General features: G+C 41.0%; 1 protein-coding gene and 1 pseudogene across 2 annotated transcripts in view; one reads left to right on the top strand and one right to left on the bottom strand.

The window, feature by feature from the left end:
• Window positions 1-423: 423 nt before the first annotated feature.
• Window positions 424-524, bottom strand: LOC115030910 (U6 spliceosomal RNA; annotated as a pseudogene).
• Window positions 525-10,887: 10,363 nt separating this feature from the next.
• Adamtsl1 (ADAMTS like 1) overlaps window positions 10,888-25,607 on the top strand; it is a 367,312-nt gene continuing 352,592 nt past the window's right edge. For both annotated transcript variants that reach the window (XM_021160015.3, XM_029476026.2), the window contains exon 1: window positions 10,888-11,077. In XM_021160015.3, coding sequence (XP_021015674.2) covers window positions 11,015-11,077 — 63 coding nt within the window. In that variant the 5' untranslated portion in view covers window positions 10,888-11,014. The remainder of the gene's footprint in view (window positions 11,078-25,607) is intronic.

Raw genomic sequence — 25,607 nt, 5'->3', positions numbered from 1 at the left:
TTGTGGTAAACATATATATATAACATGAGATTTACCAGTGTAGCCACGTTAGCTGTATTGAGCAGTATTGAATGCGCTCACGGAGTTGGACCATCCATCATCCTCTTCAACTTTCTCATCCTCATCATCTTCAATTCTGAACCATTAAACATTAATCCTGTTTCTATCTCCCTGACTCTGTGAATTTTATCATTCTAGGCATATTAAATAGGTGGGTCACACATGCCTCACGGCTCTGTGCTGTAACCTGAGTCAGAACTCCCTCCTTTTTCACACTGAGAAATAGTTCACCATAGATAATGTGTTTTCTTGTTGTTCTTGTTGTTTGTTTTTGTTTCTTAATAGCAAACCCTTAAAGTGGTTTTATTTTCCCAGTAATTTATTTTTATTAGATATTTTATTTATTTACATTTCAAATGTTACAAAAATATGGAATGCTTTCTCGAATGTGCGTGTCATCTTTGCACAGGGGCTATGCTAATCTTCCCTTCCAGTTTTAGTATATGTGCTGCCGAAGCGAGCACGGTACTGTGCAATGTGTTGTTTAACTGCTCATCTGTCAGTAGGCATTTGGGTTGCGTCTGCCTTTGACTGTTGTACATAATACTGTGTTGAACATATATGTACAAACACATGTTAGACTGTGCTCCCTTCTTTGGGGTATATACCTAGGAATGGAATTACTGAACTGTAACATGACTCTTCATTTAATTTTTTGAATAAATAAGCTAATGCTTTTAAATTTATGACTTCAGTAGACATTGATTGGGCTTAAGTGTGAAGGAACAGACAAGATGTACTGCCTTCAAAAAAATCCGTTTGAGGGTTTTACAATTTTATCTTTTGTCAGTAATAATGACAGTTAATGCCCAGACTGTCTTTTCCAGGATCCTAGAGACACATGGCCAGCATGCTTGTCATCTCCAGCTTCATTGACTTTAGGGCTGTGAGTAACCAGGCCAACCAGAATCTGATGCAGACAATACACTGTAATGTCAGGACTTAGATTCTCTATGTTCCTCATCTGTCCCTATGCCATTGTTGTAGGAGATGGAGGAAGAGATTAATCAGAGACTAGATTAGTGAAAACAGAAGCTAAGATGTCAGGATGTGTTATTTCGGTTCCACCAAGGGGGTGAACTGGATGATGGGGCAATGAGCCTTTCCATTTGGATGATATTGTTCCCATGAAGTAACTCGCAAGGAATAATTGACTTGTATAAGGGAAAATATAAGGCTTTGAAAGTTAGTCATGATAGACAGCACAACTCAGACCGGTCACCCCAAGAACAGCGTCTTGGCACCAAGAAATCACTGTGGAATTTAGCAGTCTCATTAAGTGGGCATTGAGATCTGCTTCCCCATCAGAACTACAGTGATTTGTTGTTGTTGTTGTTGTTGTTGTGACTGCTGCTGCTGCTGCTGCTACTACTGCTGGTGCTGTTGGTAGTTATAAACCATCTTTTCCCAAACAAACTGAAAGGTTGTTGGAGAACAATTGCAATGTAAAAACGAAACACCCTACATGAGATATCAAACTCCACAAGTCGGAAGACAAAAGATGAGAAGAGTTTTTAAACCTAAGGGCTGCAGAAAGTGAGACAACCAAGCACAGCCACTGTTCTGAGCTTCTCAGCAGTAAAGGACAGAGAGAAGCCCAGATACTTACCTGGTTGTTACCTAAAATATGAAACACACTAACCGGGCAAAGACAGACTTTCCACATTCGACCATTACCCTCTAGGAATTTGTGAGAGGCACTTTTATATTATTTCACAGGATGAACAAACCATCCTAAGCACTTTAAGATCTCAGGAGCGCTTGGTTTACGTGTTTCTAAGATCAACATTAGCCATACCGTTCATTCACAGATCATCTGAGGTTACTATGCAAAAGACCGGTATGAAATGGTCTGGCTCTGGGGCTAGCTCTGCCTGCCTATTTAATTGCTTCTGCATACTTTTGGCCCCTCCCCCACCGTGTGTTTTAAGCCTATGGGTATCACACCCTCATCTTTCTCTCATTGAAGGGTGCAGGAGGGAATTCCAGGTGCATTGTGCTGCTTGAGGGTGTCAGGAATGGAAGGCTCCTTCCATTGTAAACTTGTGCAGGAAGGCTGCTCCAGTCTTCATGCCAGCCAGAAAATCAGGAAAGACAAAGCAGGGGATGGCTTTCTCCCTGTGGGCACATCATTTAGAACTACACTCCCTCCCTCTACTTTCACCATCTTGGGGAGCATTTGGTCTCATGGGCATGCATGCCCATGGGTCTTCCACAAAGTCTGGTTGGCCCTGCACACAGACTTTATTCCCAAAATATACAAAGAAAGGGTATTGGGAGACAGTTAAAAGTTTTGTCACAGATAGCTTAGTTAAAGTAAAATTGCCCTGAAAATGCCCACTGTGGTTTAAAAATCAAACTGTCATTAGCAGATTTGTGGCAATGGTGACAGAAAACACTCCCGCAAGTCCATTCTGAGTCAGTCAAGTTCATTTCTGCCTTGGTTCATGTCATAGAAACTGGCAACAGAGGGAGAGGTGGGCCATACCGGGAAAACACTGTGACCAGCCACCAGGCTACAGAACCTTTGGGTTGGGGATGTTCTTGCTTCTCTCTTTAAGGCAGAGTTTAAGAAAGCAGTCACTGGCATGGAGTGGGCTTACACACAGTTATCAGCATGCACAGAGAAAATGCGATGCTAATTAGCTTGATTTATCTATTTTACAGAGTATGCTTATGTTAAACCCTTCTCTTGTACATCATAACTATATATAATATCTGTCAAATTTAAAAAGCAAATAACTTAGAAAATAAACTGCTCATGTTAACTTAAGAAATTTCTTGCAGTCATTTCATAATTTAATAGGTTCTGCTAACTCTTTATTTTGCATAGCCATGTCCCCACCAAGGACCCCGTGAGAATGACCATGTCATTCTCACATGGCAAGCTTGCTGGCTGCTTCTCTTACAGACAAGAATACCCACGGTTGGCACCTGTGTCCTGACCAGCTGTTTCCCAGAGCTCCCGTGGCTAGCCACCATCCTGCAGTCTGAATGGGAATAGCACGGCTCCTCCCACATGCAAGGCTTCCCATCACTGCTCATTTCTGTGCTGGGAAAACAGATTTGGATTCTAATGGGGCGGAAATGGACGTGTAAAAAAGACAAATCTCTGGCTTCCTTTACCTGAGTTTCTCTACCACACCCCATCTTTCCCCTGCAGGACACCTGCATCCATGGTGAATGTTTGGTTGTCCTTGGCTTTTATCCAGTTCTCTGAGTTGTAACCTTAGTTTGCTTTCCTTTTTTTTAATCATACTCACAAGTTCCAAATTCCTTCATGAAAGTCTTTGCTAAGAAGGACCACCATAATTTCAAGAAGGAAACAGATTCCAAGTCCTTTCTGGAAATTAAGATATATATATATATATATATATATATATCACAAAAATTAATCCTCAGTAAAGGAGATGATGCTCATGTTCATTTGCTTGATTTATCTATTTTACACAGAATATTCATTTCAGACCATTCTGTTGTACATCATAAGTATATATAATTTCTGTCAAAATTAAAAAGCACAAATTAAAAGTAAAAGAAAATAAACTAACTCATGTTAGTTTAAATTAAGAACTTTCTTTTGTCGTCTCATTATTTAATAGGACCTACTAACTCTTCATCACAATGCGTATAACTGTCACATGAAAGTATTTTAATTTTGTATGGAAACCATTAATAAATTTATTAATTTGGAAACACAACTGAATTAGCAGGGAAAAAAAGAAGACTAAGGATCTATTCTGTTTTTGAGGAAAAGTACTCTCATTTTCTATGATTTGGGTGCTTGGCTGAAATTCAAATTATATTTTACATTCAATCTGTATTTGTTCTTAGTTTCAGAGACTATCTTTTCTTTTGCAATGTTCCTGCTTACTCTTTTCTCTGATCCTTCCCCCCCCCCCCGACTTGTTTTTCTTTGTCCCTCCCATATTCTGTGGACATATGTTAATTTGTTCACAAGAAAGAAGTTTGGCAGGAATACCTGTGCACATGGGGGAGCAGTTTTGCAGGGGTTTGGGGAAAACAATTACAGTTTGCCACTGAACCTGGATACACACTTAAAGCTAAAACTACAATTTAGAATATGGAAAGATGCCATCACGCGGGGGAAGATGGCCTTCAAAGCCATGTGGAGTCAAAGAAGTCAGAAAAAACCATGATCAGACTGCTAAACGTCTACCCTACAAAAACAATGATAAAAAGGAACAACAGTGGAAACATTTTCTACCAGAACAATGTCTCATATTGGTGATGGTGAAAGAATGCCTACAAATATCTAAAAATAAGCCAAAGGGCAAAAGAAGAGTCTCAAGGAACACAAGCCTTAGAGCAGTGGCTTTCTATGTGTGGGTCTTGACCCCTTTAAGGAGTCAAATATCTGATATGTAAATATTGCATATCAGATATTTACATTGCAATTCATAACAGGAGCAAACCTACAGTTATGACATAGCAACAAAATAATTTTATGGTTGTGGGTCACCACAGCATGAGGAACTGTATTAAAGGGTCACAGATTTAGGGCATCATTAGGAAGGTTGAGAACCACTGACTTGGAGGAAGCCTTCCTGGAGGAGGTGATACTGAGCTACACCTTGGTCAGCAGGATGGTGCTAGCATGGAAGGCCTCAGCAGCGAGGACAGAGTAAGCAGGTCTACAGGAGCATAACAGGTCCGCCAGACCCGGAGGTGTGCAGCAGGACTGGAGGGTGACTTTCTCTCAGACCGGAAGCACACCGTGGAGGACCTTGAATGCCACGCAGAGGCATTCAGCTTTCTCGTTTTCATCCTGCTCGCTCTGTATTGTCTATAAATCTGTTAACAGTCCTTCGCCTCATTGTCTGGCTCTGAAATAATTATTTTATCTGTGAAGAATGATGTCATGGAAATAGTATCGAACTAAGAATCAAGGCCCTTGGATTTATATATTACACTTGGGTTTAATACATGGATATTGCAACCATAATTCAAACCTCAGCAATTACATTGATAAGTCACTCTGTGTCAAAAGGAGCCACAATAAATAAATAAATAAATAAATAAATAAATAAATAAATAAATAAATAAATAAATAAATGCAGTTTCACTCCTTCCAGTATCCTTAAATTGTGCACACAATAGGTGTGCACTAAGCATTCATTGACTATCATTCGGTGGTAAACCTCTGAGATTCTTTACCTAGCTCTAGCTATATAGAATAATGAAGAATCCTGGCTTCAAGCTTACAGGTCAGAAATAAGTCTGCCTTCTCAGCTCAGTCAAGCATTTGCTTCTAAGCTTTGTTTTGTGGTTTGTAGGAAAGGAGTCAGGTACTGGGGTCAGAGTCTAAATGATGATCATTTTTTGCAGAAGTTCATTAAAATTTTCATATACAGAGAAGAACATCAGAGGACGGAAACAAAGAGAAGAAGCTCATGTATTTGTAGATTGATAATGCTTCCTTGACTCTGAGCAAGAAACAGTAAAATCTCACCTGTAGCCTTATGGAGATGCATGACTCTACCAGAACTCAAATGTCTAAATCAGTCAAAACTAGCACACACACACACACACACACACACCTGGATCCATCCATTTGTTTCCTTTAAAAAGCTTCTAAGAATAAGTGTAAAAACTAGGATTTGAACTCTTTGTTCCAAAATCAGTTATTATCTTCCCAGAAGTCCCCAGAATTCATTTTTGCTGTTGGCTGGTGTCAGGGATTTTAACCATGTGCCTACAGTGTGCAGAGCCCAGACATCAGTTTGGTAGACTTGAGAGGGGTATAAGCTGATGCCCTAGGTTCCTCAAATGAAGAGACAGAGCAGAGCAGATCTTAGTTCCCCCAGAAGTAATAGAAATTAGAAGGATATTGTGGAGCAAGAACTTGAAAACATGCGCACTAAGTAACCTGGTGTGGGCATGGCAGGGTAGTCAAAACATCTTCTCACACACCCCCGCTCCACTGTCGTTTTCTTTCCCCTTGGATTACTTTTTTTTAATAACTGCAGGACTCTGTATATTCCATATTCACTACCTATCTGGGCCCTCCTCACTACGCCCTCAGACCAGCCATGAGCCCTCAGACTCTGAACTCCTCTACCCCACATAGAGACCTTGAAGATCAGTGGCTGTAGATAGAGACTTTATGAGCTCAGGAGGTAGCCTTTCACCCTTGCTAGGTGTGTGAGGTCATCTTCTGCAAAAGAGGATGTATCAGTTAGCATTCTTATAGAGACCAGAATTTGCTCTTGTCCACTTAAATAAAATATGATGTTGTAAGGTATTAAATCACATAAAATTTGAATTTCCGAGGAACAGCTTTGCAATATAAACTCTCTTAGGGGTCCTAGTCTACTTTGCAGAAACATATCACCATGGGAACTGCCATGGAAGTTATATGGTGACTGCAAAAGATGTGGGGATGAAAGGGTGATGAGGACTGTGCTCAGTTTCTCTGGTGAAGCCGATCAAATGAATGACCTTCATTCATTGTCTCCTGGTGTGGAAAGTTCATGACTAGTTTACAACCATATTGCTCTGAGACCCTCTTTATAAACGATGAATCATGATCTCTGCCTCACTTCCTCCTCCTAGATAGGATGGCAGAGCTTCATAGGGGGGAAATCTAGGTTAGATCCCAGCATCTTAGCTGCAAAGGAGTCTGAGAAATGTGATTTTGAACTTTGAGGACTCTGCTGAGCAGAAAGTCACTGGCTGGGATGAAGGGTGGTGGTGGTTGTCTCAGGTGTTTTCATCTATAAAAAGCTAAACAGTGTGTCTGTCTTTGGGATTGACAAAAGAACTGCAATAAGTAACATACATAAAGTACTTATGGCTGCACCTGGGGCCTCATTGAAGACTCAACAAATGGAGCTATCATTCTGCCAGTGGTCCTTGGAAAACATGCAACTTTAGTAAGCCTATTTATTGCATGAGAGTAGCAGTGCTTCTTTGCAGATTGTGGATAAGGAGTGTGCTCTATCTCACGTGTTCCTCCAAAGAATGACTTGAAGCTTGCAGCGAATGCGCTTTGGTGTTAAATGGATACTGAATGAATTGAAATCTGTATTCAGATTCCCGTCCTGCCCTCGAGAATGCAGTCAGCCTCTGTCTAAGTCTTCTACCGTCGCTCTGCCCTCTGTCCAGACTATCCACTAATACTAAAGACTTTCCCTATAGCCCCGTGGGAAAAACAAGGCTGGCTTGCTCTGGTCCTATACAGAGAGGGCTATCTCTACCTCCTCAAAGGAGAGAACGAAGGCCTTACTCAGCTGCAAAAAGCCCTTTTCCCTGAGACTCTCCAAAAAATACTCATATCTGTGCCCTGCTATTTCTGCTACTGCAGGTCTAAGAAAAGAGGCCCAACCTCGAGGACCAGACAGGTGGCTCTGGAGCAAAAGCTGTGAGGCGTTTCCCTCAGGGAATGAAATTCCGAAAGTTTAGCTCACTCTTTCCTGCCATAAAGCACCCTGACTGTTAACAGCTTGCTGCTGTCCAAGCCGGTGTTTTTTAAATTAAGTATTGTTAAATCCATACCGTTTGGAATGATGCTTCAGACAGCCCTGACACTGGCTCTCGCCGCTGCTTTCATTTCACCTAATATATTGTGCATGGAACCGGGAACCAAGCTGACGGCTGCCACAGCTTCTGGGGGCTGCCGTGCGCCGACTCTTGCAGACGGCTTTAATTTAGATACCTGAAGAGGAAAAAAGGAACGCGGCCAACGCCCTGCTCAGTGCCATAAGTGGTCTTTCCCCAGCTGCCGTAACTATGATCTACATTACCTAGGGTTTATGTTATTTTTCCCTTGGCCCTTAAAAGCTCTTAGAAGTGACAAAGTTGGGAGACAGAAGCTGTAGACTAAAACAAGATACTTTCCATTGCCAGGTAAACTATATGCACAAGAAACCGTGGTCACCTCCATTTCTCCTCTCCCACAAACATCCCTGTCTAGCACAGTCCCCTCCACCCAGCACCACCCTCTGAATTTGTGCATGTATAAATAAGTAGATACAAATGTATTTATAATGGAAGGAGATGAATGGATTTGAAGTCAGAAGACCCTGCTTCTGGGGCTGGCTCCAGTGTGTGGGCCCTGTATCAGGTTGTCTCTTTGAGTCTCAATTTCACACATATTGGGCAGTAGGAGCACTTAAGCAGCTCCACAAAGTACCCCAAAATTTCCAAAGTCACAGAGACTTTAGAAATTCTGTTAGCTCATCTTAAAAACTTTTCCCAATGACTCAAGTTGATTTTTTTTAAGTTATGTTAGTTATGCCATCTCCCTTATACTACACGAACCACAGAGCAAGCTATTGCTTTTGCTCATTTCTTTTGGTACCCCTCACAGAAAAGAAAATGCTCTCAGCCAAGTGACCACACATGAGACACTGGGATGGGCATCCGCCACAGGTTTGACTAAACTGCTGTGTTACTCCAGGGCTTCATTGTAGGGACCATCTTGCTGTGTGCTGACATGATGCCAAGTAGCATCCTGCTGCTCACAATGTCATGGTGTTCCTTGATTTCAATAATTCACAGTATTCCTTCTCCCGCCCCGTTCTTCCTTCTAGTCTGACACTGTCTAATGAATGAGTGTTCATGGGAAGAAAGAGGAAGTAGTGCTAAGTGAGATATCCCATTTTGTGGAAATGGCTAGAACTCTTCAGCTAATGACCCAGGAGGTTGGGAAAACCATGTAGCAGAATGTTCCTGTGTGTGTGTGTGAGATGGTATGTGTGTGTGAGAGAGGTGTGAGAGAGAGACAGAGACAGAGACAGAGAGAGACAGAGAGAGAGAGAGAGAGAGAGAGAGAGCGCACATAACCTAGGATCAAGTTGATTTCAGCTCATCAACCTTTCTTCCCTGCGGTGAGGATTTCGGATACCTATCCAACGTAGCTGCATTGTTTAGCTCTCATGCAGTCAATACTTTTTCAGAGATTTGTAAAACTACTCATTCTATAAAGGAAAAGAATATTTCAAAATTAGGACCTTCTGGGCTTAGAGATGTGTACTCTCCACTTTCCAAGTTAAGCATAAAGTACTGAGGGCCAAGGTGAATCCTCATATGCCCTCGACTTTCACGACAGGCTGAAAGTGGGATTGTTAAAAGCTCATGTCTCTAGCTGCGTATGTATCAGAAGATGGCCTAGTCGGCCATCATTGGGAAGAGAGGCCCCTTGGTCTTGCAAACTTTATATGCCCCAGTGCAGGGGAACGCCAGGGCCAAGAAGTGGGAGTGGGTGGGTAGGGGAGCGGGGGGGGGGGGAGGGTATAAGGAACTTTTGGGATAGCATTTGAAATGTAAATAAAGAAAATATCTAAGAAAAAAAAGAAAAAAAAGAGAAAAAAACCTCCTCTCAGATCGATCCACCACATGGAAGAAATAACCAAAGCTGAACAACCTGCTTTTCTCCACCTCTTTGCAAAGCCTCGGGCAGGTGTGTATATGGCAGACCTGCCTGGATTCGCACGTCTGTTACAGTGAGGTAGTTTTTTTAATAATGAGAGGGAAGAACATGCATTCTAAGTGCCCTCTGCCTCCTCTGGGTATTTCTGGGCTGACAGATCTGCAAGGAAACACTTCTCCTGTGGAAATGGGGCTTTGCTCACTGCTTTAGTCTTTATCTGAAACGGTGTTCCTGGACTGATAAGGAGGAAAGACAACCTTATTGGATACTTAACACTTGTTTAATATGTTAATAAAAACCCTCCTGGCCCGTTCAGGCTTTGCTTGATTTGAGTGAAACAGGCTCCCAATCTTCGGGCCTTTTCCCGTAGCCATGTGGACACTGGAGCCCATTAGTACTTCCTACAGCTGGATTGCACCTCAGAGGTCAACCTGCCTGGCCCTATTTCCACTGTGAAGAGGAAAGAGGTGGTACCCCAACTCATAATTTTGTTGTTTTGTCATAGCAGCTCTGAGAAAGCCTGAGTCAGGTGCCTGTTGAAGAATGTTTGGGGTTAAGTGAGGGCTAAATCACCCTTTCTTTCCTGTCATGGGTTAAATCAGATAATTAAAAGCTGTCAAGGTGTCAAAACCCAGCACTTGTTTCACAACAAATTTCAACATCCTCATCCTGGAGTCTTTGTCAAGGGTTTCTTTTAAACTAGGGGCTCTAACTGAGTCTTATTGTACCTTTAAACTTGTAAGTATTGGATGTTTCAAATTGTCAATCCACAAAGAAAGGTTTTGCCAGCCCTTTATTTTTAAACCAAGACCCCAATACAGAAAATAGCTAAAGCCATTGTTAGGTTTAGTGAGGACCTTTCCAAACCATCTATAGTATTCTTTTCCAAACTCAAAGGGGAAAATAAAAAGGCACTTTATAGAAGAGGAAGAGAATGCTAGCACCGAATACACTTAAAGGGCACATTCAGTCCCGACTAGGGCTTGGTCCCTTTATAGCATATGTTCTATATTGACGGGGATTAAGTTTCTCTCCTGAATGGAACAATACACCATCACAGGGAGCTACTGTACTTTCCAGAGCAACAGACACCAGCCCAGGCAAATGGCAAACAGAATCGCGTCTCACAGAGCACTAACCAGGTTGGTTCAGAGCGCAGCCCTGCTTCCTCTTTGAGCTTTGCGCTTCTGCCAGTGCACATCTATCTCTCCTCTTCTCGGGCTCAGCTCCTTGCTCCCCTGCCTTTCGGTCCCTTTCTCTCTTTTTTGCTCACACTGTTCACTTTCTCTGCGCCCCCCCCCCCCCCCCAGCGCTTTGTTATTCAGCATGTCTGATTAGCAGGAGTCTGATTGGCTGGCTGCCTGCTCTAGAGAGATTCCATTCAGCTTACCCCCCACCCATCCACCCACCCACCCTCGCTCAGGAAATGTGAGCGGGGCTGATGGAAGCTGATAGGCAGGGCTGGAGTGTGAGCCCCAGCACTGGATGTGACAGCAGCGGGCAGAGGAGCACTTAGCAGCTTATTCAGTGTCCGATTCGGATTCCGGCAAAGATCCAAGTATGGAATGCTGCCGTCGGGCAGCTCCTGGCACACCGCTGCTCGTTCTGGCTTTCCTACTCCTGGTAAATGCCTTTTTCATTTCAATACGTTACTATTGCCACTTGGTCTGGGTGCTGCTGGAGGGTGTGTGTGTGTGCGTGTGTGTACTTCTGTCTGTCTGTGTATGATCTTCAAACTCCAGGTAAAAGAATTTTCATGGTTTACAAAATACACCTCAACTCTTTGAGAACTTTAACCCCAACTTTCCCAGCAAAATCAAATATAAAAGACTTTTTAGAGTTAGTGAGTGATACTGATATTGAGACTTGAAATTCAGGGTATTCTTCTGCAGATATTATGTGCTGAAAACTATATAAATAACTGTGTTTGCTTGGAATCCTGAGGACAGATGTCCTGAGATCAAACTCACTGTGGTGATTTGGGGTTTTCTGAAGGCTAGGCGATGAGGAGCTTGCTTGGTTCTTGTTTTCCCAGTGCCTGTGTGAGTTATTTTCCTCTATACATAAAGACTCTTAAACCAGGTGAAAAAGGAAGGAACGAGAGCCCTGTTTACAATCAACCCAGAGTATAACCCATAATTACTATACACATTTATGGATTCAAGTTAATGCTAATGTTTATGAATTGAAGATTAAAGTCTTTGATCTCAGATCTACTTCTGAAGGCAAATAGAGATCCCTAGACTCCTTGTCCTGCTGATTTGCAGCCCCAGTGATAAGGCTCTTCTCTTGAACATCAGCACACATTGCAGTTTTTGACTCGAAGTAAATGTTCCATTGTGACTCATACTTGGTTTTATGGGCAGAAAATGAACATATACTGTCCAAAAAAACTACACTCAAAATATTAATAGCAATGCACATTTCTTTTAAACCAGAGTGTTCTGGGCACACAGTTTAGTAAACCTCATCTGAAAGTTTGATTCCAAAATGTGCACATTCTGATTGCAAAGCAACGTGACTCTAGCTCTTCCTGGCACAATTATGCCACACCAGAACTTCTTCAGAAGGAAGAGAAAAGGAGACAAAGGTAAAAGTGTAACCGTTGTATAAGACACATTGTTTTGTTGATGGGGAAAGGTTAGTTTGTTCTGCTTTGATTCTGACAAATTGGATGGACATTGGAATTTTGATGAAGGGAAGGGAACCATTTGTTACAAATTGGAAAACTCCGGGAGGATCAGTGGGGTATAGTGACCAGACACCAAGGAACTATTTCTTACAATGTCATATTGTAATCAGCTGCATCACTGTAGCTTTAAATGGGGACCACTGCTTTGCAATTAGAAATAGTTTCAGCTTGCATGAACACTTAAACAGAAAGTAAAGGGTTAGGAAGAGTAGACTAGACGTTGGTTTCACACAGGACTGAAATGAACAGTGTGTGAGGTGCGCTGTTCGAGAGAGCTGTCTCATTTTTTCCATATGGGATCTGTGACTTGTATAGATCATTAGTTCGTCTCATCTTTCCTTCTTTGTGATTGTTTTTAAAGTGTATGTTATTCTCCATTAAATGGCATCATAAAGCAAATTACTAGTTCACATTACTAGCCATGTTTCTCTCATGTGGAAATATGATTAAACAACACTCTCATTCAGCAGCCAATTGATTTCTATTCATTTGGTAAATGCATTACACTCCCTTTTCATATCTTGAATATTCATGTAGGTAACTGAGCAATTAATTAGACTCACCTTGAAAAAAGTGTCTATTTCAAAAGGATTTAATATATGTCTGAATTACAATGATTATATGATGGAATTAGAATGAAATCTCATACCCGGCTTTGTTTTATGCATATGTTTAAGTGATTACAAATTTGAAGGCTATGCTAGAAAGAAAAGAACTCTAATGGCTGTCATACGGAGTGTGTCTGGAAGTGTCAAACACTAGATTAGTTGTTTGTAAAGCATTCTAGTGGCTCCTCACAATAGCCGCGTGAATCAGATCATTTTAAGCCCATGTACAAATGAGAAATATGTGCTTTGTTTATGTGTACTTTATACTGTGGATAGCAAGTGCTCAAGAATTAAAGACATATTCTTCATTGGAGATGTATAAGTTTTATAGACCATAAAGGCCTTTAAAGTTGTGTGTAATATGACAGGCACTCATTGTGCTTTGTCATTAAATGCTTGTTTAGCTTTGCAGCCAAAATGAATTACTGGTTTAAGAAAAAGCGAACTTTAGCCTGACCTGTAGTTGACTTAGAACCAGAAGTGTGACATCATCAGCTCAACTTTCAGGCTTGATCCAGAAACTGAATTTGAGGATTTGTTATTTCTACCGTTCTTTCACCTATTACAAGAGTCTTGTCTAGTATTAGAATTAACGGCGCGTATCCTGTCTGTATGGTAGCAAGCTCAGTTGTTGCCTGATCAAAATAGCCTTCATTGCATTGACATCTAAATAATCTGTTTCTGAAGTTGGTTCTTCAATTATACAAGTAAGGAATGTTATGGAGCCTTAATTGTTGTCAACAGCTCTTTCCTCCTAGAACCATCTTCCTGGGCGAATGAGGCTCCTGTGAGATTTGTGTCAATCTGAGCTTACTGTCCATACTTTATTGTACAGTAACCATGTCACCAAAGGCATTTGTACTCAATGGACGGATCAAGAGATCTCATCTTGCTATTCAGGTCATATTAAGACACATTACTCAATGTCTCCAGTCTTCCCACCCTTGTATCTTTTGTCTCAATTGTTTAGATCAAAAGAAATGTGCCAAAGCCCATGACTAGCCATTGATGCCTATGTCCATCTACCCTTGAATCTCTTCCTGTCAGAGACGCCTTTAATCAAGCCTGCATTTGCTTTGTGTTTCTTTTAAGTGGTTGTAAGGTCCTTCCCCTGCCATTGTGAGAGTTGCAAGAGTAACTCTTGGAATTATAATAAAGTACATGTGTTTTTCTGTTGAATTTCTTTTCCGTCTCTACACTAATTTATACATGGAAACTAGTCAAACACAATAGCCTGTTCCCTTCAGCTCCTCTGCTGCTCTCCTCTACTATTATCTAAGGGAATCTATCTTGGATGGTGTGAAGCACCATTAGCCAGTGGAATGAATGTTAAATCCCTTATTACAACAGATTGTGGCTTGTTCCAGGAGGGAGGGGGAGACAGGCAGGGGAGAGGGAGGGAGAACGGGAGGGAGGGAGAGAACACACATATCCATGTGTTCCCATGTGCAAGCCCTTCTAAATAAACTGCTCGTTCACAATCTTATTTTTATTCCCATATCTATACAATCTTAAAATCAAAGCTAAGGATTTTCCTTTTTGTCTTCTTGGGTTCCCATCTTTAATGATTTTTAATGTCAAGGGCTATGACAGCATCATTTTTCCTGAGATCACTGCATGTTATGTGAAGGAAGAATATTTAGCAGTGGTCACCAGTGAACTACAAAAGAAACTGGAAGAGTCTATGGATAGTAAAGACTTTGGAGAAATAGAGAGATTACAAAAATGAGTAAATGCCTGTCCCTTTATGTGATGAGTAATTATATCAGTGCTCTCCATAAATGCCTGTGAAGAATTTAGGAAACAATCTTCTGCATTAATGGTTGCAAACGTGACAGTTACTTATCACTAAAGTTAATGTAAGGGTTCATGCTTACTTTATATGACTGTAAGATTCAGTTGTTTTGTTTTGTTTTGCATCCACTACAGCATCTAGACCATTCCCTTTATACATAGGGATGAGATGTACTTGTGAACTTGACTAAGACAAGGAATGATAGGCTTCATCTAGGGTGGCTCTAAGTCTTGCCTTTCTCTGCTCCAACAACATGTACACAGTCCAGTTTCTTTGGTCAAATGGCAGTTCTGCTTTCAATTTGTGTATCTCTCAGCTTCCAGCAGTGACACGTTCTCGGATTCAATTATTCCAGTTCCATTCTGCCCTTTCCTGGGCAAATACACGCTTCAGTTTCTGAGGCGTCTCCAGTCAAGTGACCCCAAAGTGACCTCTTCTCAGAATGAGGACATGAGTCTCATTCTGTGGTCCTTGAATCACCACGAATAACCTACTGCGTTATTCATGAATGTACTGAGATGGTCAGAGGAGAATGTGCCTGACTTGAGTCTCAGTCTTGCCATCCTTGCTGGTTTTCTTCAGAAAGCTGCCTTCCAGCTTCATGTTTTGACCAGAGTGAGACAACCTCATGTCCCTTTCTGTCTACATCATAAAAACTGTACCATGTGGTTGAATTTTGGCTTGATTGGCAGCCCTGGCTCATGAGCAGCTTAGGACTGGCATACCAAGGTGATGTAAGTCTGAAAGGATCCTAATTGAAATAGGCCAGTGCAGCTGTGTGGGGAGCCTGCCTGCTAACTGGGTAAGCTGTTGCTATCAACCCCTTCTTTCCATGAGCTCAAAAATAAATGACTAAATCTCCCCTATTCCCGAACTTCAAGATGAAAACCCACATCGAATAAAGCTTAACTGTTCTGACTTTGTTTTGACTTTGCTGGCTGAAGCACCCAACATGGAAGGCAGTTAGTTAAGTTACAAGTTTTCTGGCCACGTCAAGAAGCTGCCCAGTATTTATTCCATAGCTCACAGTGACCTTTGACCTTTCATTACTTTTATTTCCAAGAAGCTCAGAAATTATTATAATTGGGTTGACTCTTTCCTATACTTAGTACTACTCTGTAGTTTGGTTAAAGAAATAGATATCTCAATAATCATAAACTTTCTTAGAAGAAATAATATCTGTACTTGAATATTTCCACCACAAATCCTATCATATATTTATAGAGAGATAGATAGAGAGAGAGAGAGAGAGAGAGAGAGAGAGAGAGAGCACCAAGTCATAGTCAGAGGTGTTAAAATTATACTTCATTGCTTTGTCTAAAATTTTTGGCGTGGCTTTGTAGCTCTTGCTTTACTGTGCATCTATTTTTGTCCTTGTATTTCTCCTTTTTGGCTTGGATTTCTGTATTGCTGTCTGCCCTATTAAGCTGTGGAGGAACATCAGGATATCTGATGTATACTCCTCCTACTGGTACCATAATCACAATAAGTGATCGAATCAGCAAGTAGGTAAGTAAGAATGACTCAGCAAGAAACCCTACAAAGAGGGGAGAAAACTGTAAACACTCACTTTCAATAGAAAGCATTTCGCTCTTTTGGTTTTGAAAATGCTCAAGTCAGAAGCACTTAATAAATTCAGAAAAGAAGACATCTATTTTGGGTTTCTGTCTTATGTGTGAATGGGCACACGGTCAATAGTAATTGAACAGTAATTCTTTTTGCTGTTGTCAATTAAAATGAATCATTTTGCATACTTCATGTATATTTTTTATCCATTAAGGTCTTAAGTACATTTCCTTTCACAAACTTTGTCCTTAGGAGAACACAGTATTTACTTTAGCTACAGTTTCACAAAATAAAGTATTTATAAACTCTTGCTTTAGCAAACCCTGCGTTACTAATTCACCCATTTCTTTATACTCCTGGGCACTAAAATAAGCTTTATCTCCCTGCCTCCCTTGCAGCTAGACCATGCTATTCAGTTGAGTTTGGATCAGTATGTTTAAAAGCATCAGATGGAACTTTTGGGCCTGACCCATCTCAGTTGGTCCTCCAAGAACAAAGTACTCACCAAAGGTAGAGGATCTAGTGTAGACATTTTAAATGTTTAGGAAGGCTAGGATACCCAGTGGCCTGGGTCTCCAGATGATTGAAGTTTATCACCCCCCCCCTCTCAGGAACCTTCACGGAGAATGTTCATTTAAATATGGGAAATAGCCTTTGTTATGTGAAAATCCTAAAATTTGTGGAAATGTGTTACATGCTCAAAACCTTTATAAATAACATATGCTTCAAATTTAGATTTTATGCATTCTAGTGCATACTTGTAAGTGCTAATACCTCTTTCCGTCTATTATATGGAAAAAGAAAAATAAGAAGATGCCACATCATCTTAATGGTGGTTTAATCTTTAGTTTGTTGTCTGCTGTGTACCCTGAGTGTGATAAGTAGCTGGGAGGGAGGGTGTCTGTGTCCTAGGAAAGCAGGAAAAACGGCTCAACTTTTCAACCATAGACTCCATGGCTGCATAGAGGAACAAGGAAAGCAATACAGGCTCATAGTCAGTCATCTGAGACCTCCTCCATAGTGTAGCACCAGACAACTAAACCACAGCCAGAGAGCCACCCAGATCCAAAGCAAGGCCAAGGCAATGAAAAAGACACCAAGATGCGAAGTCCAAGCTTTTAACACTCCAGTTACTGCAGTGACAGAATATCAGTAAATCAAAAACCTAACTACTGACATATAGAAAAGAGCAGACACCCCCCCCCCCCCAGAGGCAAGGAAAGGTTCATAGCAGGGGAAAAATAACACAAACAAACAAAAAACCCAAAACAAACAAACAAAAAACTACAAAAATACCAAACAAACAATAACAAAACAAAACCACTTACTGATCTCAAGTTATCTTCGACTTATTTTTCTTTTTTCTTGGAGCAATAGTCAGTGCTTTCTATCACCATAGCAAAATACCGGAGGCAGCTAATCGTCGGAAGTTTCTTTAGTTCATAGTTCTGGAGGCTGAGAGTCCAACTGGCATTTCACAGGCTCTGTGGAGAGGGTTGCCTCACCTCCTGGCACAGATACCAATGGCAAGAATTCGTGGAGAGGAAAGTTTACATGTGAGAGCTGAGGCAGAGACAGAGCCTGCAGTCCACAGTTTCTCTAGACTAACCTCCAGCTCTCCCTCCAGCTCCATCTCTTAAAGATTCGTATCATTACCTGGTTCTTCCACCCAAGATCCAAGCTGCCAGGCACAGCGGACCCTGGGGATACTCAAACCACAACCAAAGGATAATAGGCAAGCCACTATGGGGAGCTCATATATCAGTGTGAAGATGCTACTGTAACATTGAGCCTGGAATCATAACCTAAGCCCATCATTACAGACCCCATCTTCCACTTCTGTCTGCACTCTCATGTCTTGCCACCACACCTAGCTCTCTAAGATGCTGAGAGAGCAAAAGTCACAATTTCATGCTTACGTGATTTGGGGGTGTTTTTTTCCCCTTTCCTTTGTAGACACAAAAGTGCTGTCATATGTCAGGCAATTAAGAATGTCCAGAAAAAAGTAATTTACTTTTTTGATATTTACTTAATGTAAAAACCAAAGCCATTAGCAGGAGGGAGAAGTTAGAAGATAGAACTAAGACATAGTACCTGTAATTAATAGCTCAGAAGTCTATTGGACATTTTATTATCTTTGGAATATTAATTTTGCTTTTAATAAGCAATGTTTTCTTGGACACCACTTCTGAAATGGACATAGTGATTTTTCAACTGGCCTCCAAACTAGTTTGTTTGCAAATACACCACCTATACCTACTTAGATTCATTAAAACTTAATATCTATGTGTGAATAAATTATAGCTTTCCTCACATTGTGAACATGTTATTTTTATAAATGACATCAGTAACTATATGTCTCCAAACATCAATGGTTTTCAAAATTATTGTAGTTAGGAATAATACTTTGTATAGAAAAAACAGACTGGAGGTCCCATACTTAAGATTAGTTCTTTAAGAAAAATCTTGTTTCAAAGCAAATCTTTGGCCACACATGGCTGGCTATGATGTCCCAATTGGGGAACAAAGAAAGGAGAATGACAGAGCAAGACCCTATCCCAAAACAAACAAAGGGACAAGAGTTGTTATTATCATAAGCATGATCATTATGTGTGATCAATGATCACAAATGTGAACATGTGGGGGGTGAGCATCTGTCCCATTGTCCCTGGAGCTCCATGATGCAGGCTATCCATCTTGCCTGTATTCTACTAGCAGGTCAATATGCAAAAATCTATGCAAGACCAAACAGACTCCATTGGAAATTATATCTCTGTATGTACTATAGTGCCTTGTACCTCCCGTAGTCATTAGAGTCTCACCTAATGCTTTCTTAAAATAATTTAGTTACAACAAGAGCTAAGTGAGCTTGTATATCAAAGGCAGATATCCGAAAGAAAATGAACCGGCAACAAATCTTTTGTGTGAGGCATATGCCATTTCTAATATGGATTTATTTTAGTTCTGAAGCAAGAAATTGTGGGACTCTAATAGTTTTGCCACCTGTGAATTATTTGGGTGCACCTCCTAAGTGGGTTCTTTCTTCTATTTGTTTAAAGAAGTGAGTGACATGCTCGCCAATTCTACACTACATTAATTTTCACAGACTTTCCATCTTCATCTTCATTGCCTTTTCAGATTTTTTTCCAAAGCTTCTGCCATCCTCCTCCTAAGGCTTTGAGTATTTTCCCTTCATTTTCCCCCCCTAGGGGCTTTCTTTACATTAGTTTGGTTTACTGGTATAAACATTAGAACAAAGGAGTGTGATAACCCAAGACATCCTGACCTAAATTCCAAGAGCATAAAAGAAATGAGACAGGAAATTGTCAACAACCTATAATAATTTCAAACTGTCCAATAAAATAAATATACCTCACTTCAATCTTATAGAGAGGTATGGTCGGGTATCTGATTTCCCAACCCATTTTGTAGGCTATAATCTCAGCCACCACTTGAAGTCTTTACATGTATTGTTTAAATATTGAACTTTGTCAGCAGAACCAGAAATGAAAGGGGGTAATGGAAACAATCAGAGTGCCCATTGTTCCTGTGCTGGAGTGAGATTTGGAAAAGATCTTGGAAGAAATTTCCTGCTGTTTCATAAGAGTTGTTCTAGCCATTGGTCGTTGAGCCCCTTGCTCTGGGGCCTGTAGCTTGACTGAAATGACAAGCTTGCTTTGAATTTACTGTTACAGAAGGATCTTGATAGCATGTAGACTGCCAGACCCTGTACAGAATGTAGCCTCTAATGATGGGGACCCCTTTGGGGGTAAGAATTTGGTGTCATCGTATCCAACACACACACACACACACACACACACAAAATCTGCCTCCTTGATGGCAGGCAGAATTTTATTTAAATAGGTACTTAGTGTAAGTTTGCTCTGTGAATAAGTGATGCAATTGTCCATCATTGCACTTTTGTTTGACAAATAATTGAATTTAAAATGCAAAGTGTGGACTGGGAAATTTGAGTCCCATCTATCAGCAATACCTCTTAAGTAGGGTCAGCCATACAATCCAGATTCCCTTCCTTTAGGTCACTCTTTTCATTGAATTCTTTCTAGAAGCCTAGAGCTCTTCTTAATTGAGGGGTGGCAGGAGGGGGGGTGTTGAAGTACTGTGACCTTGTAGCCACTGAAGCTGCTGAGCAACAATCTTGAGTTGAAACTCAAGGTTCATTGTAGGTTTACAAACGTCCAGGTGACAGGCTGTGTCACAGTAGTCAAGTGTCATTTCTCTTGCTTTCAAATCAACAAATGAGAGTAATTTGCTGACCTGTATATAAAAGTAACTTCCTAAGGGTCTTGTATATAGTAGGTCTCTAAGAATTGGCTGCCTTCCTTGAATCAATGTGAAATTGTATAATTCCAGGGTCAGCTGTGTCTCAGTACTATGTTTGGTGCTGGATAGGTTGTGTTAAACAAAGTAGACACGGTGTAAAAAGTGGGTCTTTCTACATGTAATATCAGAAAGGATTTGGGATAGGGGTGGGCGAGACAGGAATTAACTGGCCAGTGCTTTCCATTGGTTTTATGTTGCTGTCATGATATTATTTTCTTTAAACTGTATATTTAACTATTGCTGATGTAAGGGTGTCTCTGCCTAAAGAAATAGACATATTAATTCATTATTTATAGTGATTCAAGAAGGAATGTGCTAGAAAAACTCTAAGTCTCTAAAGATTTATATTTAAGGTCATTTTTTGAGTTTCGCCTTTTTTCCCACTGAAGTTCTTCTTTTTTTTAATAGCAATACTGAAACCTAAGATTAACGAGTGTATTATGCTGTCTCTGTGTTTATTTGATACATAAACACCTGTCTTTTCCATCTTAGGGCTATGCTAAAGAAATGAAACCTTTAACCCAGCCCCTCATTCAAGCAAGCAGGAGGCTAGTCAGGAGAGTATGGGATGCTACTAGCTGTAGTCTTGCCTCAAGAAACTTACTAACTTGTGCTGGATGAGGCTAAGACAACCTACAGGCTGCAGGATCTTTTCTTCAGTACTGGGGATTGACCCCAGGACTCTGTCCATTCAAAACAGGCACATTACCACTGAGCTGAATCCCCAGCCAGACGACAGAATCTAAAATTAAAAAAAGAAAGAAAAGCACAATATTCTGTGCCTTTACCAGTTGCAGTTTAAAGAAGGGATGTGCAGAATTTTACATTTCATAGGCCACTAAATTTTCAAAAACGATTAAGGGACAGTTGCAGGAAGGAAGGGAGTAAAGAAAATGGAATATATATATGTGTATATATATATATATATATGATATTAATACCTATGGATATTAATAAAATATATTACATGAAATATCATTGATTTTTTTAGACAACATGGAGTTAATGCTAAAGAGTATGGTCTAATCAATGGAAGAAATACCTCATGTGTATTAATCTACCTGCTTCATTCCAGTCTCATTCCTTGACTCAAAAGAAGAAACAAACAGAAAGGATGCTGCCATTTACTACCTGAGGGTCCCAGGTTCTCCCCTAGGAAAGCAGCATCTCCACTGAAGTCAGGCCAAGGAGAGAATAGGGAAGGCATGCTCAGCAGAGATCCTATCAGGACGAAGCAGAAGGATGCGTTCAGGAGACAGTGAGTGAATCCTGACATAAAGAACAGCCAGGCCACAGTGGGCCTTGCCTGCCTTGAGCAGGAGCAAGGACTACAGCTATTAAGACAGTTGTGGTGGCCACATGAAGAAGTCAGAGAGGAGCCTAGCAGTTATATTCTTACCACCCCCACCCCTTCCTGGTGAGACACCAGGAATCCAACAGAAGCAAAAACAGTAATGTCCAAAAGGAGGTGTCCCCATAGAAGACTACGGAACCATTGGTAGGAAACCTACCCATGGGATCCTTCGTCTTGAAACTCAAGGGTTTCTAGAGCCCCTATTAAGTACTAGGGCTCAGGTCCCACTGCTGATATAAGAGCCAGAGCCTGGCACCAGGTAGGTGCCCAGGAAATGCTTACAGATGTAAAGTGTACAAGAGTGAATACTTTTACTCAAGGTCTCCTTATTAAAGGTTGTGAGCTAAAGTACAGGATTATCTTTAAAAAACTATGGGAAGAATTTTAGAGAAACGAATATATCCATACTCTGAAAGGATTAAGAATGTTTTCCCGTGAAGTGTAAGTATGGAACCATTCTCTCTGAAGAGGTTCCCAGGGTTTCAGATCCCTCTACTCTCTGTCGATAAACTCTCGTCCAAGCCAGCCTAAGGAAGTTGCTTTATGTACCTTCTGCTGACTATTGCAACCTAAGGCTACAGTGTTTCCTTGTGTTTGGCCATTACCTTGCCTATTCCCTCCCCAAAAGAACCTATTAAGCTTTTCAGATTCATGTCCCAGTCATAAATCTTTCCAGGATATCAGCAAGTGCCTTTGCCCTCATTCTCAAAATCCTCACAGCCTCTAATCTGGATTCCACATGTGGGGTTCCCTTGGCAAACAGCTGGATCTCCAGTAAAGATGTAGCACTAGGGTCTGCACTGAAGTTATCTGCTATGATGAATGCCCATTTTGGTCCTTAGAAGAGAAACCATTTTTAGTACAAAATTGTAAACTTAGAGATTTCATTTATTTGAAATGTGATGGAAAAAGTCACAAATTTTAGAGAGAAGCTTGCAATACATGTAACATAAATTGCTTTGTGAGGCTCACTAGTAAGGAGTCAGATTGTTAATGAGTCAAGCATTGGACTCCTAGGGTATCGTTCTCCATCTCCTAATTATGAGCAATTCGTCTCTGTTGTACACGAAGCTATCCATACAGCTTTAGTACAAAGCTGATTCTACGTTGGCCTTGCCTCATAACATAGACTTTCCTGGCAAGAGCATCAAACAGGTATTTATGTTTAAAATCATATGGTTCCTTTTTCATAATAATTTTGGACATCTACCCCTTTTGCTTTCCTCCTTTCTTCCTCAAAATTGACTTCAACAGCATAAACATCTCTCCAGCTTTAGCAAAGAGGAAAAATGTGATGTTTCATTTAGACCCATGTGCCAACTACTGCCTTGTTTATCTGTGCTAGATAGTGCTGGCCCCACCTATTTCACCGATAAGAAAACTGAGTACACAAACCTAAAGGTGGTGCGGATTGCTGTGTATTCAATTCCTATTGCAAACAAATCACATTAAAATATGCAGTACAGATTATGTTCCACGTCGTTTGAGCTGTGTTTTGGCCTCTTTTGGCAGGCGCCTCCCCAACATGCTGAGTGATTGCCACAGTTTCTAAACCAAGTTCATGAGAGTTCACAGCTTGTACCGTATTTCATCGATCCTAAGATACACAGCTTTTTTCCCCCCTGATTTTGGAAACTTGGATGTACTTATAATTGATAGCAGATCATCGTTTGCTAGGTGGCATTTCTTTTTAAAAATTATAATATTATATAAAATAGTAGTGTGACTTCAACTTTTGGCATCTTCCATCTGATAGAGCACTATTTCTGGACTTTTCCAATATCTAACTGATAAGAAGCAAAGGTCCCAGCACAGAAATATGATTATGTAGCCTTCCCATTGTTTCTCTGTACCTTCCTTTGGTGATGATTTTATTTATTTATTTATTTATGAATTTATGCATTTATTTATTGCCCCTCTCTCTTTATCTAGAACAATGGAAAGTCTACTTAGAACTTATGGGAGCCCACTCTCTTCCCTATCAATGTCAAAGTCCTTTAACTATCTCATAGTCTCTGTGTGCCTCAGTTTCCCTATCTGCAGACTAGTATAGTGCAGTGTTTGTTGTTTTTTTTCCAAATCTTCCAGGAACTTGCTACACTTAAGAATACCTTGGTGTGGTTGGTTTCCATGTGATCCCCAAATACACCTGACAGCTCCTGAACAGGAAATCGTGAGCTAGACTGCCTGATTTGGACCCACTAGGATAACTTTCCTACAGTTTTCTGTGCCCCGGTGTCTTTGTGCCTTCCACGGGTGTCAACAGCATCACCCACTCCCAAAATCATAACAAAGTAAATAAAATGACTCACGCAACATAGTTAGCATAGGATCTTACCTGGGTAGCAAGCACCCAGGAAACAGCAGTAGTTGCTATTTTCCCACCCTAGATGCTGAAACGTGTCTACCTCATTCTCAGAACTACCTTCTTATGTTTCCCTTGATTCCAGACAGCTAACAGCTTTGCTTACTAACCACAGCTTTCCTGTAAAACCTCAGAGAGTAGGAATGAGAAGAAAAAAGTATTTATTCTATCACTTGGAGGATGGGCTCTGGGGCCCACTGAGACCAGGAAGCATAAGGCAGAAGAAAAGTATAGGTTAGCTCAAGAAAATTCTCCTTTGATTCTGCTTATAAATGCCTGCCTCATTCAAGGTTCTCAGCTCTCTCCTTCATCAAAGTCCTTTGAGAACTCTGGATTGAACATGTCTGGCCATCTGCTGTCACTCCCACCTCCACCTTTACCAAGAAATTCAGTTCGTGTTGGTTTGAGGACAAGCTCAGATAGAGCTCCCAAGTAATTCAAATGGGTAGCCAGCCTTTAAAAACAAACAACCACCAACAAATTGCTCTAAAGAAAGTTGGAGAGCTGAAACAGTGCCTTCCCCTCCTAGGGGAGTGGTTTCAACACTGAGAATTCTTTGTAACTTCCCCTCTTCAACTCTGCAACTCTGCTAGTAGCTCACCTAGTGGACGGGAGTGGACTGAGTATGTGAATGGTAGGGATGCACGTCAGACAGAAGGACAATGCCTAGTGTGAAGATGACGATCCTCACATGTAACAGTGTGCCCAGAAAACACTTCTTGCCCTCTTGTGAAATCTAAGTATAATAGCAAAACAACTCATTTGAACAGCTAAATGTTTTATTTAAAAAAAAAATAGAGGCTATGGACAGAACAAAACATTTGGTACAAGATAGAAATCAAAGCTTTCCCAGTCTGACTTGAAGAAACAAAGCAGGCACTCTGAGGCCTCTGGCCTTCTGTGTATCCTTTGTCATTTAAACCTTTTGTTTCCCTTTTTTTCCTCAATGGCCACTGTGTCAGATTTTGGATGCAGGACTGCTGTCCTCGGGCAGCTGAGCTTAATTCTGATCTGGATGACTAACTCTTACCGAGCCGTATCTCATTTAATCAGACAGGGAGTCTAAGTTGCTCTTATCTGTTATTGAAATGGTTGTTAAGATTAATTCCTCACTTATTCCTTTGGCAGCAACTTTCTGTGCTGTTCTTTCTTTCAAGCTGTCCATATACCTTTAGTGCCCATAGGGGTACTGTGAGCTCCAAACGAATAATAAAAGTACCCTGTAGACTCTGAACCCCAAACACATCATACACCACACGAATGCCTTCACTCTGGGCTCAATCCCTCTCCTGGAACTCCAGGCTCCATGAGACACCACCATTGCCGCCTCACCCACAGCTTTCTTCCTTAGAGTATCTGGGCACACATAGTCACACTGCCGAGGCGCTGGCCTGGCTCAAGTCATGAGCACCCTTAAAAACCGGCTGTG

The sequence above is a fragment of the Mus caroli genome, unplaced genomic scaffold (genome assembly GCF_978045245.1).
Source record: "Mus caroli unplaced genomic scaffold, Mus_caroli_1 scaffold_6, whole genome shotgun sequence".
NCBI classification, from domain to species: Eukaryota; Metazoa; Chordata; class Mammalia; order Rodentia; family Muridae; genus Mus; species Mus caroli.
The sequence above is the reverse complement of the archived record's forward strand: the minus strand, read 5'-3'. Positions and strand labels throughout refer to the sequence as shown.